The sequence below is a fragment of the Varanus komodoensis genome, unplaced genomic scaffold, assembly GCF_004798865.1.
Source record: "Varanus komodoensis strain SLA01 unplaced genomic scaffold, ASM479886v1 scaffold17, whole genome shotgun sequence".
In the NCBI taxonomy this organism is placed as follows: domain Eukaryota; kingdom Metazoa; phylum Chordata; class Lepidosauria; order Squamata; family Varanidae; genus Varanus; species Varanus komodoensis.
In genome coordinates, this window is record NW_025335505.1 from 19,024,858 (window position 1) to 19,045,335 (window position 20,478).

The 20,478-nt window shown below is 39.6% G+C and overlaps 1 protein-coding gene across 1 annotated transcript in view; it reads right to left on the reverse strand.

The window, feature by feature from the left end:
* The window catches only part of LOC123021612 (myelin basic protein), a 124,452-nt gene that overhangs the window by 14,712 nt on the left and 89,262 nt on the right, over positions 1-20,478 (reverse strand). The window contains exon 4 of the mRNA XM_044426520.1: positions 11,206-11,633. Within this exon, the coding sequence (XP_044282455.1) occupies positions 11,206-11,633 (428 nt within the window). The remainder of the gene's footprint in view (positions 1-11,205; positions 11,634-20,478) is intronic.

The following is a 20,478-nucleotide window of genomic DNA, read 5'->3' on the forward strand; positions in this document are numbered from 1 at the left end:
TGGATGCAAGAAAGAAGTTCACAGGGTCAAGGAAGGAAGAAGTCCATGGAGTGTCTCCTTGTCTAACACATCATGCTTCCAAGATGGAAGCAAAGCTGATTATTGTGGAAATGTGTAGAATGTCACAAAAGACAAGCCACTGATAAGCACCCTTTGGACTGGGTTGACCGGGATCCAAATTTACAGCAAATCAGCTATGCTGATGCAAGTGGACTCATCTGTTTGTTCCTTCCTTTCCATAGCAGCCACCGACCCCATGAAATGCTATGCAGAGAGTGGGTTCCCACCTCACATTAATCCACCCTGCAATGAGTGATTGTGGATAGGATTGTTGCATGAGCAACACATGGTGTACTCAATAGACCCTGACATGCTCACTATGGGTCCTGCTTCCCCTCCTTCCCCCTGGGTCCTCCTGCTGTACGCCAGGAGTTTTGGCTGTTGCAGATTCCCCTCTCTTCTCCTTGCCACAATCCTGAGCCATTCTTGAGCCCGCACCAGCTTTGCCCCCTTCCTTTGTGGAGAAAGAACACACACCCCCATTTGAAGCTTCTTGGGCTACACTGCCAGCAGGTACCTCCCAGACATTGCTCAGGTGAGGCTTCACATGTTTGGAACTTTGGAAACGCGCACTCGGCAGTTGTGCAAGTATGACTAAAATAACAGAACTGGAAAAACAAGTTGCCCCCTCTAGAACTGCATGCATTTGAGGGGCAAATCTTTTTTTAATAAGCGGTCAATGAGTCACTGTCACTGGTGGAGGAAAGGACACATTTTCCAAAAGTGGCAATGGATATTTTTGGCACTCTTATTTCCTTGATGCATGCAGAGATTCGTTACCTAAATTTGGATTACATATCACCTGTCATGGGTTGAACAACCCTTAAGCAGTCAGGGCTGTTGTGCTGTGGTGGGAGGAAGTAGCATGAAGAAGCACCCCACAAGAACTGGTCTGGATTCAGAGCAACCCACCATGGCTGGGTACCCATGATAGATTTTAGTGTTACATGAATCTGGTTAGAGGGTCAGGGGACCCTGCTGAATAGATGATTTCATGTGTCTGTGTAGGAGATAGATTTCCTAAAAATCAGATGAAGGCATCTTTCATTAGTGGAACTCTTCCTCTCACAGAACGCAGATCAAATACAGCATTACTAAAAATGGATAGAAAAAAGGGCTGTTAGTACATTAGTTAGGGAGGCACAGTAAACACATGACTGAAGTTTTTCTGAAACTTCATTTCTGTTTTGCAGATAGTTTTGCTGACAGCCACCTGTCTTGACTAAGGAACACCTAAATCAGAACTAAGCTTGGATAAGCCCCCTTCTGTTTCATTCTGGATCTGCTCTGCTGTTAAAGATACAGTTAAGAGGGATCTGTTCTGTTCCTTTCTGCTCCCTTCATGCCAGTGCAGAGAAAGCATGTCGGATTTTGAACTGACCTGCTCTCCTCACTGGCGAAAATCTGTGCTGAGCCCACCTGTGGTTTTGTGGTGTGCAGGGTGTTTTGGCCCTTGAACCAAGCATTCCACAGGGGGTGACAGAGACACTGGTGAGTGCTATGCAGAGGTCAGAGCCTCCCATCCAAGAATGAGGGATGCTTCTGTAGTCACGAGCCATTTGTAACTCATGGACCTGATACAGTGGAGACATTGTGCTCTTATTCCTATTGTAGTGGCTGGTTGCTGGTTGTATTTGCCCAACAAAAGTGGAATGTTTGTGTCTGCTGCCTTTTGTCAGGGAAGTTTGTCTGCTCCCAAATCCCCTGAAATGTAATTCCTGCAGAAATATATTCCAGATAGGGTCATCCCCAGCCCACAACTCTTGTAGCTAAGCAACAGGATCACCTAGGTAACCAGCCAGACAGGCGCAGGTGGATGAAAGCTAGTAGATAAGAGGAGCTGAGGAGTGGGGTGAATTCAAACTCAATAGCTATAATAAAGCACCACTCACGAAACTGAATAAAGGAACTATTGGACTGGGAAAGAAAATACATACCCCAAATCTTTGTTGTCTTGCCTTTTACCTTCTCTCTTCCTATCTTGTGGATTCAAAGGCTTTTAGTGAATATTCTCTAAGAGCCAAGGAGCAGGATCAAGAAACAAAAGTTGGCTGCTCTTACTCAGATGAGTAGACACTGGCATTAAAAGCCTGCAGTTGTTTTTCCAGAGCACACATGTGAAAGATGGCTTGTAGGGCAAGCAGTCATGCCACAAAGAAGGTTTGACTCCCTTTCCAAAAACAGCTTGACCCTCCTTCAGTTCATGGGCTTGCTTTTTACTTAACTCCTCCCAGACCTCCTTTAACCTATGCCTGACACTTAACCTATGCCTGTCAGAAAGACTGAGCGCCTTTCATGACACAGAGAACCTGCAGATTCAAGTGTACTTGTTTGAAAGAACAAATAGGATCAGCTTCTGGGGAAGTCATTAGGGACTTATTGTTGCATAGAAGAGGGAACTGCTGCCGGTGAAGCTTGAATTTATTTACTCACACATCACTGTTCCTATTTTAAAAATTCCCTAAGGAATTTTCTTAGCTTCATGGAAAAGCAGTACCACAAAACAGCTCCCTCTGACATGATTATTGAAGGTACAGATGTTTTTGCATCTGGCTTCCTAAATGAAAACTGTAATTAATACCTAATGAAAGCTACAATTTTATCCAGTGCTGCTGAAACGGGAAAGGTTGTGAAAGCTCAGTTGTGCTCCAAGAGCAGATTAAAAAAAATACTGGCTTTTTTAATTTTGGAAGAAGAAAAGAAGCAGTTACCATTCAATTAGGAATGCAGATGTGTGTGAGAAATATACATGCCATGGGATTATGTATGTGAAGCATTTCACACAATCTAAATCTTACATAGGAAGTATCTAATGGTATTTAAATTAACTAATTAAAAGATAACGCTCATTTAAAAGTTATATTAATTTAAAAGCCTGCACTATATCTGTCCTTGGAAATTACTAGGACTGCTAGTCATTCTTGGGTATCTCCAAAAGAGCATCAAATAGATGGTGCACCAGACCGAGGGATCCATCTAATACATTATCCTGCTTTGTTTTGTGTCGTTTTTCTGTTTCTGTTGCAGGGCCTAATGATAAAGCTCACAAGTGGACACAAAGGCAGCAGATGTTTTAAAGGTGCTGCCTCTGAACCTTGACATTCTGTGTAATCACGTCTAGTAGTCCTGGACTTATCTTCCATGAATAGTCCAATCCCTATTTAAAGACATCCAAGCCAGGAGTCACCATCATCTCTACTGGCAGTGAATTCCATAAATTAAAGAAGCCTCTGTGAAGAAATACTTTTTTTAAAAAAAAGACACAGTTGCACTTGTTAAATTACCATTCTCAGAAGCCAAAATTAACAATGGGAATGTCATGCTGAGTTTTAGACAGCCAAGTTTCATTCTTTCTGTCTCTCGGTAAATTATATAAGAGTTGCTCTTAGAGCATTTGAGAACAAACCTTTAGCTTTAAACATTAAGAAATAAAATTCAGGCTAGTGTTGAGAAAAATTCAGTGTCAGGTAGCTGAAAGATTAACAGCAGTTGTAACATTAGGCAGTACTTTATGGGTTACAAGATAGACATGCCCTTCACTTCAGTGTCAAGAAACTGAGGGCAGAAGGATTTTGTTCAGTGTTTTTCTAAAAGCTTTACTGGAAGGTCTTCCAAAATCCATTTGGTGTAAGAGAAGCATTTTTGGGGCACAGTTCTATGGTCATAAGGTGCAAGGCAGGGCCATCCTCTGAAATTAGACCTCTAAGTGTTTTGGAAAGTGGGAGGTGTGCCATAACAGCCCTAGCCTTTGAGTTCCTCCTTCTCTTTGTTGGATGGCCTAAATCCTCTGAGTTCACCAGAGTTACCCTAAGTATTTGTAAATTTTTTCATAGAATGTCTAATACATTACAATACTTTGTTTATAGCTATGTACATTTGGAGGTTAAGAGAGAACCAATGGCAAACGTGCTTGTGCATGACAGAGGGCTGCTTTCCATATTCTGTTAATTACATAGCTTCTCCTTAAGAATAATAACAGCATCTTACACATTTTGTCATTTTAAATTTATGTAACAACAGCTTATTAGAATCATGCCATTAGTGGTGAAATTTCCTTCCACACAGTACTTTTCAAGTAGGACTTTCACCATTGACTATTTTTTCTTTGCTTGTGTTTCAAGACATTTGAATGCCCAAACAACTCAAAAAGGAATCACTGTGAAAGATACTCACTGCTCACAGAAAGCTCATTTTCTCTTACACCAACCCTAAGAGTCTCATAAAGAATTGGTTTACATTTTACAGCCCAAGGCTGCTCATTACATTTGAGAGACTGAACTGGCCAAAACTGTGGAACAATGCTATACATGGTTACCTGAAAGTAATTGCCATTGATTTCAATAGGATTTACACCATGGAAAATGTACATTAGAGTGAAGACTTACTGGGGAAACCAGAGTCCCAGTACAATTTAAACTTTTGCAGGACAGCATCCATAGTGTACATCAGTGAGGACACCTTCTTTTGAGGAGCACATCCTCTCAGGGAAATAAATCAGGTGCTCTGGGCTTGCAGGGGTGGAGTCAAAGTCCACAGTTTGCATGCCAACAGGGCACAACAGAGGGCAAGGCAATCCTTGTTGATATTCTTTTGGATTCCACCCATTGTTGTTCAAACGGATTCTCTCGGATTTCATCCAGGTTTTTAAGACCAAGACCAATAAGATCCAAGACCAGTTATTTCAGTTCTGCTGATGGGATAATAAATGTAGATGGGGCATTGCCCAATGGCTACAAGAGGGAAAATGGTGGTTGCATGAACATAACTACAGCTAAATTAAGAATCTGAAGTAAGCCCTATCAGTAACAATCCCGTTACACCCAGTGACTGTAGTCTGTAGCCATTCCGAATCAGTTTCTTCTCCTTCAGTAAATGACATTCTACTAATCAATATCTCATAAATGCCAGTAAACCAATGATGTCCAACAAGTTCACAGTTTTTCTCTCACTGAAATTATTACAGTTTAATTGCTCTTTATGGAATATTCCTTATGAACAATATACAGTACAAAACCAGATATATCTATGTTAAGATGTTAATGTATTAAACGTAAATAATTAGTGCACCAGTTTGCAGTGAGAAAGCTGTTTAATAAATGAATTATCAATCAAGCAACAACAAAGAACTAATATTGAAACAAAATCATGTTATGTTACAGACTCCGGAAAGCTAGTATCATCAATAATATATTTTACAATTGTATAATTTATCCGTTGTACAAAATACATTAGATATGACAAGTTTTTCCTAGGCACAACGAAGACTTGAAAGAAGTGGCCGTGGTATATAATTCCCCTCAGGTCACAATATACACATTTAAAGCCTCATAATGGAAAGTGTGAAAGTGATACACTAGGACTGATGTGGCTAATCTCATCAAAATGTTCATATGTAAAATGTTTCATAGCAACATTTTGCCCCATTTTGGCAATCATAATCTCAGCAAACTAATCTGAAAAATGTACAAGCCTTGTGCTTGGGGCTCTTTCAGCCTTCTCTTTGAGCCTGCAGGGACTGAACCAAGACATCTATAATTAAGAACAGTTCCCAGTTTTATCCAAACCAGGATCCTCTTTGATGAATCACAGCTCACTCAAAGGGAAGAGCAGAGTTTCCAAATGGGAAACTTCTAGGTTTATTAGTGGCTTGTTCTGAAGAGAGGAGTGAAGGATCTGAGTGTGGAGTTGTTTCTACTTTGGCTTAGTAAGTCCAGCATTGAATCATTTGAAAACGGTTTCTAGTATTAAGAAAGGTTTTATTCATATTAAGAGCAATTTAGAATATATAGATTTTAAAAGCATTTTTGGATCCTCTCAAATTCTGACTGAACAAACATTTCACATTGTATTATTATTTTCCTTGATGAACAGATTTTGTTTGTTTGTTTTTTAAACCCAGCTTTAGAAATTTGAATCACATTGCCTGGTGTCCTTGAATTTGGCATTTAGATTAGGAAAATGTCCTGGTTAGAAGGAAGGAAGGAAGGAAGGAAGGAAGGAAGGAAGGAAGGAAGGAAGGAAGGATCCCAGTTATCTTTATAACAGCATGAGTGTCCTGAATTGTAATGTTAAAATGCTGAAACCAATTTGCTATTTGGACATTGCTATTTCATGCTATCTGGTTCTACACAGTCCTTGAACAGTATGATGTACATGGTTTCCCCTGCACTGAGAAAGAACCCAGGATTACAGACTAAGCTTGTAAAGGGTCTTGAGGGCATGAGTGCCACTTCCACCTTCAAGAAAACTACTGCGGAACAATATCAAATAATCCCTGGATCCAGGTTTCTACCCCCAGCTTCCCCTTTCCATTCTGGTCCATTCCATTCCTTCCCTTTTTTATGGATTTTCCTAGCTTTGGTATTTTTACTCCTATTTTATGTTATCTGGTAATTTTGGTTGGTAATTATCTCTCCATAATTTGCATGCATCCATCAGTTCAGCTGTAGACCCATCTGGAGGTTTCAAAATCATGTAATAATCCAGAGATACTTTTGGGATTGTTTCATATTCTTGTTATAAACTCTAAAGCCAATCTAGTGCATGTTTATTTGTGTATAGGATTATAGCACAGACTACAAGTCTATACACTTACCTGGGAATAAGGTCCACTGAACTCAATGGAATGTTAGTTTTGAGTGGCCATGCATAAGAATATGCTGGTACGCTCCCTTCCCCTTTACTTTCTTGCAAGGAACGGGAAAAAGCAGAAGGATCTGGAGTTTGAACAAAGCCTTATTTTGAGGAAAGGCACAGGAAGTAAATTGTGAAAGAGGATATTCAAATAAATATCCTTTGGTGGAGGCACAACAATAGCTAATAAAAATATGAGCACTCAAGAACACACTTCGCTCATGATGTGCTTGGTTCGCTTCACCTTAGGCTCTGAATTGTCTTGGGATGGCTCCAAATAGGCGTTACTAAACTTCAATGTCCTACTAGAACATCATGCTGGTGTATAGAAATAACTAGACATTATAACTTGAAAACTTAATACAGTTCTTCTCCCCACCCTCCAACAAGAATAAAACAACCTCAAGTTGAATAATGAAGCAGAACAAAGCAGTGGGTTATTATCCAGGCCAAGGATAGGCAACCCTGTTGCTTATACAGATGTGTTGACCTACAATGATCATCCACCCCAGCCATCAGAGTTAATAGGGAAGGATGATAGAAGTTGTGATCAAAAACACCTGAAGATTGATCTAGGCATATCTTCCAACTGCTTCTCTGGAATAGGCATTTAACAAAATGTACATGTTGTATCACCATAGATCCAGGTTGCATGATACGTCCTTAGAGAATTATTTAATCTGAGGCAGCCACCAATAAATCCCCCTTGAAAACAGAGAGCAGAAGTCACTTGTTCATAGCCAAATTGGATAACCAGCACTCTCCCAGTCTACCCATGTTGGGAGTGTCTCTTGGGAAGTGCATACTTGTCTAAAACCTATTTAGTGTTCCACAAAAACCAAAACCAAAGTCTGTACCAACTTTCTATGCCACAGGACTGTAGTTGCTTGGTTTCTACCAAACAAGGTGTCAAGTTAAGTCTTTGACTGAAATTGAGCCAATTAGCTATTTCTAAATTTCATACAGCTCTGAGATGGTAAAGCTTATTTAATATTTGTGTGTTTTTCTATATTGGTGTATGCATAAAATCAGATTATATTGCTCTTAATTATAGAGATATATGTGCCACTGAGAATGGACAATATATTGCTGCATTTTATATCTCTCCCACCTTTTTCATGTGTTCCAAATACCAGGACAACCAAGGACCTCCCCTTGAGAGGAGGAGGAGGAAGGAAAAACAAAAGCCCCATTCTTCTGGCTTTCCTTCATCCTCCTCTCCTGAAACAAAGAAGAATGTTATACACACATGTATTTTTCACCCATGGATATTAATAAGAAAAGAATATGCCTCCACACGGAATTTATAATTCTCCTGACTGAATGTCAGCACTTACTTTGGACAAAAGGACATTTATGTTTGCCGCATTCCAGTGCTCACTGGTGTGGGAAGATCAGATATATGAACTAGCTCTGCAGTAGTTGAGGAAGAAGTTCAGAATCCTGCCCTGATCATCAGGCCAGCTCCTGCTAGGTAAATCATTCGAGCTCCTGGAATCATTTCCACTTGACCCCAGCAACTATTTCCTACATTTTAGCAAGAAGCTGTGTGCAAAAGGAGGCATACAGTGTGATTCAGTGATATGACTCACTCCATGGACTCAGACGTATGAATCGCCACATGACTGGGACAGAAACTCTGCAGTGCTGATTCCAGCTGAATGCAAGTCCTGTTCAGACAACAGCAGGATTGTCAGCAGCATGGCTCAATTGATTGCAGCCCCCCGCAAAATAATATCATAGTTAGATGTACGTATATCCTGCCTTTCCTCCTCTCGCAAAGAACCCAAAGCAGCTTACAAGGTTCTTTGAGCAGACAACGAAGTGTCTTTTCTAAATGAAAGGATTTCGTTCTCATTTTTCCTGGTTATTTTCCTGGATGCTTTAAAAGCGCGCTATTGTTTGTTTGTTTTAATACAACACACAATAATTCACTACTAGTATTTTGTTTTTCAACACATTTGAAAAAAGCTTTTATAGCTATAATTCCAACTATCTTGACATATCAATAAATGAACAACAGTCTTTCTACACTATTTCAGAATAATAAAAGATACCAATAACTTTGTTTTCCTGGAAATACACACATGCACACCTAGTATTAATAAATGTTTGTGGCACTTGCTGAATTAACTTCCAGCATTGAACATCTCCTGGAATCAATTCCTAGGATTCATTTCATCTTATCACCATTATTATTTCTGAGTGTAGTATTGTTGAACAGTGGCACAGCTAGAAGTCTCTGACTTTGCCCAAGTTTCAAAAAGCAGAGATTCAGTTTTAGCTACATCATATTCAGAATTATTCACAACCTTTATTTTTGTTCTTTAGGCACTGGGTTATAGGTTATGTAGATTTAAATATACCAACGATTTGACAGAACAGTGTGGTGAATCAACAGTACAAAACAATATTTCACATAGGACTGCCTATATACAAATCCACCTCCAAAGGTAAACAGATTTTACAAAGCTTGCTAACTACAGAGATAGGAAAAAACTGATCCAGAATTAATTCACTACTACCAAATGCTTGAAATGCATGCTTTTGAATCACTATCACAGGGTTTACACAACCCAATAACCCATGGTGGCATACACACTTGTTGGGTTGCCTGAATAGTTTGGGAACCACTCTGGCTGGGTTCAGACTACATGACAAGCAACTGCTTCAACCATCATGGCTCATCCTGTTGTGTGAACACAGTAGGAATTTAAGAACAGGACACGAGTGTTTATCATAGGTGCAGATCTATCCCGTTACAAGAAATCTTATCTACAAGAAAAAGTGTGCTTTTTAGAGGTGTCAGTTTTCTGACTCACAATCTCCCCACCTAAATTTAAGCCAGAGTTGAGTTAGTCAGCCAGCATGCACCATGGTGTATGAAACATGCCATTTTAGAATTGCTCAGAAATGCAGCCAATCATTCTTGCAGACACCGGGTGATTTTTTTTTTTTCAAATACTGCCAATTAGATGTTAAGCAACTTGCCCAGCACTAGAAAGTAAAGAAATCTGCAGCATACTAAAAAAAAGAGAATAGCATACTCTCAACTTCCAGTTAGTACGAGCCCATGATATTAACAGTTGGTTAATATCAACTCTATCTACCAACTGAGAACAACCGGGAACTTGTGTGGCATGCCTCATCTTCTCTGATCACAGCTAAAATAGTCAAAAGTATGGCTACACTGGAATGTCTTAAAGTTTTGTTCAAAAATTCTGGAAAAAAAGAGGAGAAAAATTGAATTTTATCTAAGGACTACTCGTACAAGCCTATAGTTAGCGAGTTTGTGCTTCAGCTTGTGAAAGAACACACTTACTCAAGGCAGAGAGCAAAAATGAAGGGCTGCATCACCTCATTTCAAATCATGAGCTTCCCTAAAGGAAGGGGAAAGAAATGAAGTGCATTGGCACTTGATAAAATTTCGGTTCTTGTAGCAACATAGAAAACTGCCTTGCAGGAAGACAGACTATTGGTCTATAATAAACTGGCACTGCTTGTGCAGTGTTTCAATGAGAGGTATTTGCTAGCTGCAACTGGAGATTCTAGGGACCGAACCTGACAACCTGGGATCTTTTCCAGGCAAATCACATGGCAGTACCATTGACCTATATCCCTTTCCCTATAGCAAAATGTCTAATACTTTAAAAGTATTTGCCAGATCAATAAGGTACATATGAAAATATAAAACAGCCAACAGCAAAATTGGTTAGAAAACCTTGTGATGATATACCAAACAATAAGCATACATATTCTTGCTTCTTTAGCTATATTGGGACTAACTTTATTATTGTCATTCCCCCAAAATGCTGCAAAGCAGTTTCTTATATTAAACTTCCAACATGTTATCAGTCAAAAAGTATCCCTTAGTATTATGAGGTACAATCCTGTCACAACTCCCACTTTCCCTTTGTTTCATTTCTCTTGCAGAAAAAAAGAAACAAAACCATCCCAGGTTTTGGAATGTTTTACATTAGTCTCACAACAACAGCCAAAAAGAAATCTAAAACTATAGACATTACAGTAAAGTCAGGGTCCACAAGGCTATCACAGAGTTGCTGTAAACAATTGGTTTTCCATGACTCCCCTACATTCAGCTTTTCAGAAACACTGCAAGGATAATGTCAGTAATCTAGGGTGTGTGTGTGTATGTGGGGGGTATTTCCAAAAAAAAAAAAAAAAGGATCAACACTTCCCCCACCATATACACAACAAACTTCCCCAATGAAGCCGTATCTCAGCCACAGTTCAGCATCCAGTTGGAAGAACATTGGGTCACTGAAAGAGTCTTCCTTTCCTTTTTTTGTAATTACATTTTCTAGCACACATTTTAAATGGTTATAACAGCCAAATACCATATTGAAAACTGATTAACATCATCCTGAATGCTAAGTCAACTCTTGCACTTGGAGGATATTCGGTTCTCTTGATTTTTTCTTCCCCCCACCCTTCCTTTTGCAAAACTTGACTTTATTGCAGCTATTCTGTTCTCCTTTCCTCTGAGCTCACCTTGCCCCTCCTGGGCACATGTTTGTCACCTCCAAAGAATCTGCCCAGTGAGTCAAGTAGACCCGGTTCTCTGTATCTTCTTGGGGATCCATGTCTAGCATGGTCTATAGTACTTGCAGTTGCAAGTTTGGATCCGTGCCGGAAAGAGGAGCGTTTCTGTGAAGCCATCAAATCCGAATTCTCAGGAGCTGCTGCACTGTCTTCCTGAATGGTCTGCAGCTCATCTGATTCAGAGGGCCGGTCTTTGAAGGTGTTGTCTTCTCTCCCTGGGGCATCTCGGGAAAAGAGGCGGACCAAATGGGGGCGACCAGTCGTGTCAGCTGGGCTGGCCTCCTTCCAGGCATTCTTTGGGTCTGCTGCGCCCTTGGAGTCTGTCACCGCTGTGCTCTTGGTGGAGGTCCCATTGTTCTGGTTCACATCTGCCTCTCCTGCAAACAACAAGGATGAGCTATGAATACGGGCCTGTGAAAAACAGAGCACTGGAACAATGCTGCTTTCTTCCCCTCACCCTGGGTTAGCTGCTGTGCACAAAGTCCACAGATTATCTGCAGTTGCAACAGAGCTGCCTTCTATCATGCCCAGTGCAGATCTATTAATTTTAGCAAAATTTATAAATCTTGAAAGATCTGTCTATGTATATGTTCACTGAAAATGGTATTAGCCATCCAAGAAATGTTTAAGGTGAAAAACTCTTTTGCATTGCCCATTATTACCAAAGTTTATTATAGCACACAGCTAATGAGTGTTATAATGAATCTTAAGCAAATGAGTCTTCTAGGCTAAATGTTTTTGGTCAGTTTCAAAGCATGATTTTGCAAACTCCTAGCAAACCCTTTTTCACTATCCATTTTATCTCTCTGTTGTTGCTGATCCCAGATGTGCTCATGAGAAATAACTGTATGGATAGGGCATTTGGTGTGACCCTAATTTGCCCTAGAAATAATAACAGTAATGATAAGAAATCTTGTTTTATTTACTGTCATATGTGTTGGCCTACAGCAACCTTTGTTCCCAGTCAATATGGCCAACACATCCAGAGAAGCAGCTTTATGTTGAAAACAACACAGAATGTCCCAAAGTGCTCATAAAGTTTCCTTAGTTAAGTAATTTGTAGTCACAGCAACATGTTCCTATGTCACATTTTCTAATGAATATATATAATGATATTGATTCAGTGTTTGATTTCCTGGTTTATGCTAACCCATCAGAGCCATATATTACAGTTATGATAATTAATGTATACAATTAGTTTCACTCCATGATGTCTTCTCTTCATATTCTTTAGACAGTTTGATCCCTTTGACAACCTCATGTCCTTTTTAGGTGTGCTCTAGAGGAATCTTTTTGCTGTTAATACAATATGCTCCATTTTGTGAGGAGGAAATATTTTTAAGGTGAGTTAAAGATGATTCTTCCCACATTCCCCATAACCAAAATCTTAGGAGGTGGGGGAATTTAAGAATTAGGACTTCAATTTCAATTCCTGAAAATTTAACTTGCGTTAAGATTTTTTAAAAATCAAAATGGTGCTTACATACGTATATTGCTAAAAAGTGCTGATGAACATGCTAACGAATCACTGCATATCCAGTTCTTTGGGGCATGAAAAGCACATCAGATAATCATTAACAGATCAGCAACTTAAGCAAAAGGTATTTCAGTTGCGTCAGTTCACACCTTCAGCTATTAGTCCTCATATTAAAAATTGCATTATGTGAAATCAAGTAAGGTATATTCAAGTTTGAACCAGCAATCCAGTTTGTTCTTGAGCAAAGGTGCATTGGCACAGTTTACTAAAATTGGGGATATAACACAAAAACATGACCTTGCATGACCCCACTATATATAGTTGATACACAGACTGAACAATTGGGAAATTGTTCTTAATAGACCATAGAGTTCAAGGCAGGGTATATGCTGTAGACATATTTATGATAGGCAGGTCCAAGATGGAAAGTACTTTTAATGTAGTTTGGTGTACACTGAAGTATTTCTTCTCTCATTCACGCATCTGAAATATTACATATTATCACACATATTAGGAGAAAGATACACAGAATGGGCAAATAATAGAGGGAACACAGGTACCAGGTGATACCATTCTAGTACATCTGCTCTGCCTAGAAGCATCCTTCCAGCGTCTCCAAGGCAGAGGTCATCCCTATCTCTACAAGGGTGGGATGGGGGGCTATTAAGATGGTCTGTACCCGGGGCAGATAGATCCAGGAGGTTCCCAGAAGGTGCAGTGGAGGAGGTTCTGTGTTATAAGGCTGGGATTCCTGCCAAAGCCCTGGTCAAGCTGTGGAGCACAGAAATGACCCAGGCAGTTGACATGATTGCTTTGAGCATCCTCCTTCTTGGAGAGCTTGTGCAGCTCCATAATACATGCTGGAGCTGACAGCAAGTCAAAAACACAGGAGGTAGCTTGAATGCAGATGCTGGAAAACTAGTGGATACAATCAAGTCCTGGTGTGTGCCTACAATCTAGCATATCTGGATGAGGGGAGAATGCACTATTCAATCTGTTATTTGCTGGCCAGTGGAGCTCTTTCTCTTTTATGTCTATGGCATGCTGTCAAACTGTTGTCTCATGCTCTTATCTTAAATTTCTATGTAACTTCCCTCAAAGAGCATACACCTAAACTCCTGGGAAGTTCTCCCTGACAAGGCCTGGCTTTCGGCTAACTTTAGTATAATTGGGGTGAAGATCCATCTCTTCTTGAGTTAAGGAGCTCCTTGTCTCTGCCAACTCAACCATGCTAGCTGTGACTCACCTCCCTTGACTCAGTTCCAAGAAAAGAACTGCCCTTAAAGTTTGCACACACAGAGACTGCAAGCATCAATTATTCCTCTATGACACAGTGGGCAGTATCCAAGTCAAGATTATTGCTAAAGTGAATTGCATTGCACTTGTGTGAGAAACCTCTAGTGCAAAGCCAGTAGTGTCAGTGTGGTGGGTTTTCCAGGGAAAGCCATCATGCCAGCGAACACTATGGGTACTGCGCTTTAGGTCACTCATGGAAGCACCATTGTGGCTGCTGTCACATTGATTTATACCCCACCTTTTTTCTGCTTACAGAAAACCCAAGGTGGCTACCTACTAGTTCTTCTCTCCATATCTTCCATACAACATCCTTACAGCAGACTAGACTGACAGTCTCTGACTGGTCCAATGGCATCTGATTAGTTTCATGGTGAACCAGGACTAGAAAACGAATCTCAGTCCAGGATTCGAACCACTATCCCACACTGTTAGCACTAGTATTTTCTTGGCTACAAGTTACATGCATATCTCATGACGATCTAGAAAGTGCACAGCTGTACATCCACAATTTCAGCAACATCTCTAAAATTCACCAAAGATGACAATGAATGTATCCAGAAACTACAAAGAAAGAGAATAAATCACAAAGGCATCCAAAAGAGCAGTCCCAGGAGCAGCTTTTGGTCCCTGGAATCCCCAGCCTTCTGTATGAGTCTGTATTTTAAAAGGTTTGACAGTGTGTTGTGCTTAGCAGACAAAATGGGACAGATCTCTAAAGTTAAAAGGGGAACTTATCCGAGGGTGCGATATAACTCTCTCTGCTTCAGCACATCATAGAGATAGTACTATTGGTACTGGAGCACCTCACAGGTCTACTGTGACTGCACTAAAGGCTCTTGCCGTGCTTTGGATTCCACATCAGCTGTGCAGAGTCAGTGGACACACAAGCACACACACACCTTGGTGAATGTGATTATGCCAGAGAGGTCCACAGAGCCCACTGCTGCTTTGTTGTACCACTGTCCAAGTGGGGTAAGCTAATTTAACAATATAGGTGTGAGTGAATGCATCTTTTTTATGGAGGGATAACATCAGGACCTACCAGACTCTGCCATCAGACCAAAGTTCCTTTGGATTGACATTCTGCTTTCAGCTGTGGCTGCCAAATGGGCCTGAGAGTCACTGAGAGTATGAAGGTGGTGGGCTTCATCTTCTTTATACCCTGAAGTTTGTATACAAGGGAACACTGCTGCTAATCATGGAGGTTTCATTTACCTATTGCAGCTAAAGTCTGGTAGTTCGCAAACTTGTATTTCTGAGAGGAGAATTTGCCAACAGAAGGTCGCCAGATTTATCTTACCTTAAAAAATGTGAATTGTTTAAAAAAATTCCCCCACCCCATTAAAATTTTGTCTCTTAGCTCTGACACATATTTACTCCCAATGCTTCTACCACCTACGGGGAAATTGTTTCATCAGTAGGCAATCCTACTTACGGGGTTTCTTATTCCCAGCAATGCTTATATTGCAGTAGCTAAGGGATCTCTGCTTAGGGTTCTTCAAGCTGGCCCTTCACCACCACCACCACCACTAAGGAGTGGAGGGAGAAATCCTATGGTTCCTGGGCAAATGTTACAGGATATTTTGATTCCCTGTTTAGGTGATCCTTCTAAATTTTAAATTTATTTTTGATTTTTTTTTCTATTGCCCCAGTGTCATAGACTCTAGGCAGTTTACAAGCGCTCAAACCAACAATAGTTCAAATTTAAACTAAAAAACAAGCATGCTAAATAAAACTTGTATGGGAACTAGTCTTTTCATTTTGTGGCTAAGGCTGACAAGAGATGTGCCTGTCAGATTATAGACAGACATGAAGGTTTTTGAAGCTGCTGCCCAGGCCACTGCCTAGCAGTACATTGAGCAAGCAAACAGACCAGGAACCAGTTCTGAAATAGGTCCAAAGTCACTGTCATCATCTTGTCCATTTCTGGCTCTTCCTTGAGGGAACTTGCACTCCTATTTATGCTACCTCCATGTCATCTTCCCATTTCTCACCATTGGATTCTCCACATGTCAGAGCATGTTAGAGCCACCTTAGCTCCTTATCTTGATAGACTAATACTTTTTTTTTCAAAGTAGGTTCTTATTTACCCCTTATGTATATGGGTTTATGTGTGTGCGTGAATAATGTTATTATGTTAAAGAGAAATTATGAGAAAAACATTGTTCATCTGGGTTTGTTAGGTGTAGTTTTCTTTTTGCTTTAGTTCAATGTCTCCATTATGCAATTTAACTCATGTTAATTGACCTTTTCATCTTTTACAATTGAGTTTATTCACTGAATTTATTAATATGGTCCTCATAAGACAGGGGTGTAACAGCCAGGCAATTTTCTCTCCTACAGTGTTTCACCTGTCGCAGAGGAAAACTAGAGCAAAAGAAACACAAATCTCATTTTATTTTGTACCACGAAAGGTAAGGGAAAGTGCAGTATCCAATATTACACCTGTACTTTTGATTGGTCTGTGGATCATTTCACCTGGAACAATTCACCTAATTTGACTACCAAAAGGGAAACTGACTTAGCAAAAGCAAATACCTTATCTAAAAGCTGCAAAACTGTTTGTGTTATAAGTACAGAGGGTCTAACCCCAGCATTACCCAGAAGGGACTGTAGAACTTTGGACTGAACCTTTGAGGCTTCCTTCAATTCAGAGTGGAAGAGCACCTTGTAGCCCCTTTTCCTTCTTTAACAAGCAGTTTGACTTAATCTTTAATGAACTGGATTTAATCAAGACATTTCTGGCAGAATATAATGGTTTACTAACTACTATGGCTCAACTTTGCAAGAAAACTGAGAATCCAGTGGTTATACACACAAAATGTGAAGCTAAGAATACTAAGTTAGGCCTTGATGTAAGCAGGAAAAATGATGTGGAAAGTATAACAGCCTGGCAAGGGCAGAAAAAACTGTCAAAATGCAAAGTTGCCCTCCCCAAAAAAGTAAAAATATCAAAACTTTTTAAAGTATTTAGAAAAAGACCTCAGCAGTATAAGAATTTTTTATCTAAGCTCTTTAACCTATTAGATGACTCCCCAAAGAAACTGACAAAATCTTAATCATGGCAAGGTAGGATCCCAGAGGTATTGCTACTCGAAGAAACAAAATCTTTAACCCAAAGGTCCCCAGAGCCTCCGCTATCTCTAGCTGGGACTAAGTCTCCACCACCTTTTACTGAAGTTGGTGAGTTAAAAGTCCCCATCACACCCACAAGATATAATTCAAGGCCCCTGGCAATATGCCCTCACTGCTGAAGCAGATTTAAAGTCCTCAAAACAAAGCCTAGTGCATGCTGGAAGTAAGCCAAATGCATCCATAAAGTGGGACCTGGTCTTTTAGAACTTTCCCAAGTCTACAAGTGTGCTCCTCCAGTCAGAATGCAAAACTTGCTTCCTGCAATTGCTGGAATAACCCCACATATACATAATCATGTTGATATATGAAATAACAAATATTTGTTTTATGATTATCATCATGCATACCCTGTGGTGACCTTTAGGTTCTGGTAGGCTGCAAAGAAAGTGTATGATAAAAATGTGACGTTTTAAAAACCTGTCTGGAAGTGACTAGATTATTTGAAAACAAGAACACTACTGTCCTATTTTGTAAGAATGTTGATGCTATCAAAGATGGTAGAGTTGGGAATTAATTAGTTTGGAAGACTCCCAGAGCCATGGCTGCTTCAATAAATTAAATTTGTACAGAGAAGCCCATGTAACTCACCAGAAGGTAAATATTCCTTTTCCAGAAGGAGAATATTTACCTTTTTCCTGGGCCTTGAATAAAGCTTCAGTGATTCAGGCTGTGTGCCAAAGAAAACTTTTAACCATGTGCAGTTGAGGTAACAGGCTAGAAAGGAAAGTGATTCTTTCTTCAATAATAGACCTGAGAACAAAACCTATAGATACTAGTAAATCTCCTATAAAAGACCTGGACCTAGTACAGTTGGGTTATTTTCAGAACAAATCACACAGTGTTGTGGCTGAAATTAACATATCACCTCCAACTTCTATGCCTGTAATAAGAAATAAGTTCTCTGCTCCACTCAAGGCCCCATATGGCTTACATGTAGCCCAACATTGTGTACATATTGATGAACACCTGATAGACCTGGACATGATTCACATCAGATGGCTCTTGTTAAATTTCTATGAATGCAGGGAGCCATAGAAGTGAAGGCACTGTTGTTCAATGGGATGGAAAATAGCCTTCAAACCTGTGGATGATACATTAAATAATGTAGGACAGGAATAACTACCCCTTCCTTCTTATCCCAACAATCTTTTACTAATCAAGATATTGTCCTGGAATGTAGGGGGGGGGGGCTGTCCAAGCAAGCAGATGATAATTTTAAAGATGTTGTGCTCAGTTGCAAATTATTTTCAATAAACTTGGTCTATCTCATCAGGGTTTCCCTCTCTCCCTGGGTGTGTGTCACTAGCGATAAAATCAAACAAAAGAGTACGACCTTGAGGTGGCCTAGCAACCATGATCTCAGTTGATTACACCCAAATATTGTATTGACATAGGAACCACACATAATAGCGGAATTCTTCAAATGGGTTGGTCTTCAGATATAAAAATGTTTTGATCAACATATACTGTCCTCTGCATAATATAAAGGATGAGAGTAACTCAGTCTTGTCAGAACTAGATTATGTATAGACTTGCATAGGCTTTCATTTCCTTATTTATCATTTATTTTATTTATTTGTGAGATGACTTGCAACTTGAAAAGGTAACATAAGAGAATACAATTATAATGAAATAATGTTACCCAGTTAATATATCACTATTGTTATACATTTCCCACTGTGGTCCTTGTTTTGGAACTCATCGGGTGGCAGTGCTACTTGCCTAACAAGCACAGCATCCCATGATGGAATAGCTCCACCTTTTGAATTTCTGCCTGCCCTTCATGAAGCTTTCCTCAGAACTATCTGGCAATTTTAACTGCAGAACAATTTCCTGCGATAAAACTAAAATCTCTTTGCAGTGACAGTCACTAATTAAGGCCTTTGAAGCTAAAGGCAGTATTTACTGATAACATTTCTGCTACTTCTCTTAACCAGCAGCTTTTGTGCTGACTCGTTTTGCTGACTGCAGAGATGCAGAGTTGCAGAGGAAGTGTTAATACCTTGCAATTCTGCTGTTATGCAAAGATTCTGATATTAGAACTAAATCATATATTAAAGACTGCATAAAGATTCAGTAAATAACCAACACAATGTAACACTGGCTAGATTATATGCCATAATACACATTCATTGCAGCGGGGAAAGAAAAAGAACAATGGAGATATTGTATTTAATTAAATACATTAACAAAACACCAGAGCATCTGCATGCTAATATTTTTGCAACAGTTGTGCTTTGTGTCAGTGAATGCATTTATTTGTGGGCAACAAAGGAGAACATCTGTGCCACAAAAGTAGCTTCTCCCAATACTAGTTTGAACATCTTATACTTTCTTTAGTAATTAAAACATGCATTGAGAGATCTTATTCTCCCGTTGCCTGCAGTGGGAGTGTCAGTATTTTTAAAGGCATAGCAAAATGGTAGTTGTACTTACCTACATTTGAAATGAATATGATAATAAAGTCCTAAACAAAAGAAAACAGTGGTGTTTTGCCCAGCTTGATCAATGGGGGGGTCAGCAAGATACAGATCCTGTGCGATAAGCACTGGGAAGGTAAGCTGTCATGACTGATCAGTGTGGGGCTGCCTAAGGTGGAGAAAACCTGGGGTGCTTATCATGTCAAATGAAGAGACATTCTAGTTACCTAGAAAGCATTGACTTGCATCAGCTTCCACAAGTTGACAGCAGGCAAGACAAGGTGAGGTTCAGCTCCTATACCCAGCTTCTACTCAGACCATAGGCTACTCGCATGCAAACACTAGTTGTGTGGGGCGTGGACATGGATTCAGTATACTTTAAGCATCCTAGTGTTACGTTTCGATTGAGTCTTGGCTTCCAGAATTTTTGCCTTCTCATCCTATACTGACCATTTGATTCTGATTTTTCATAAACAAAAAGTAGCTATCCTATGCTGGCTTACATCATGGGCACAAGTACCATGAAGAAAAGGAAGGACAAGCTACAACTTGATTTACATAAAAAAATTCTTCCTTTGATGTGTCATTTTAATATATGAAACATTATTTTTTCAAAGATGAGCATAAATGTAATAGCCTTTCTGAATACATAATATTTTCTCTGCGTCCATATAAAAGGAATCTGTAAATTGATTTGATAATTAAACATCATGAATTTAATTCAGAACTAATGCACCATTTTCAAATGCTAACTAGTAATTCCATGTTCCATAGAACATTGCCTAAAGCATAAGAATATAAACATTTAAACCCTACCTATTAAAAATAAGTCAAATATTAAACACACATGTTGCTTCCCTTGCAATTTTTTTTTAAATCACTACAGTGTTCCTA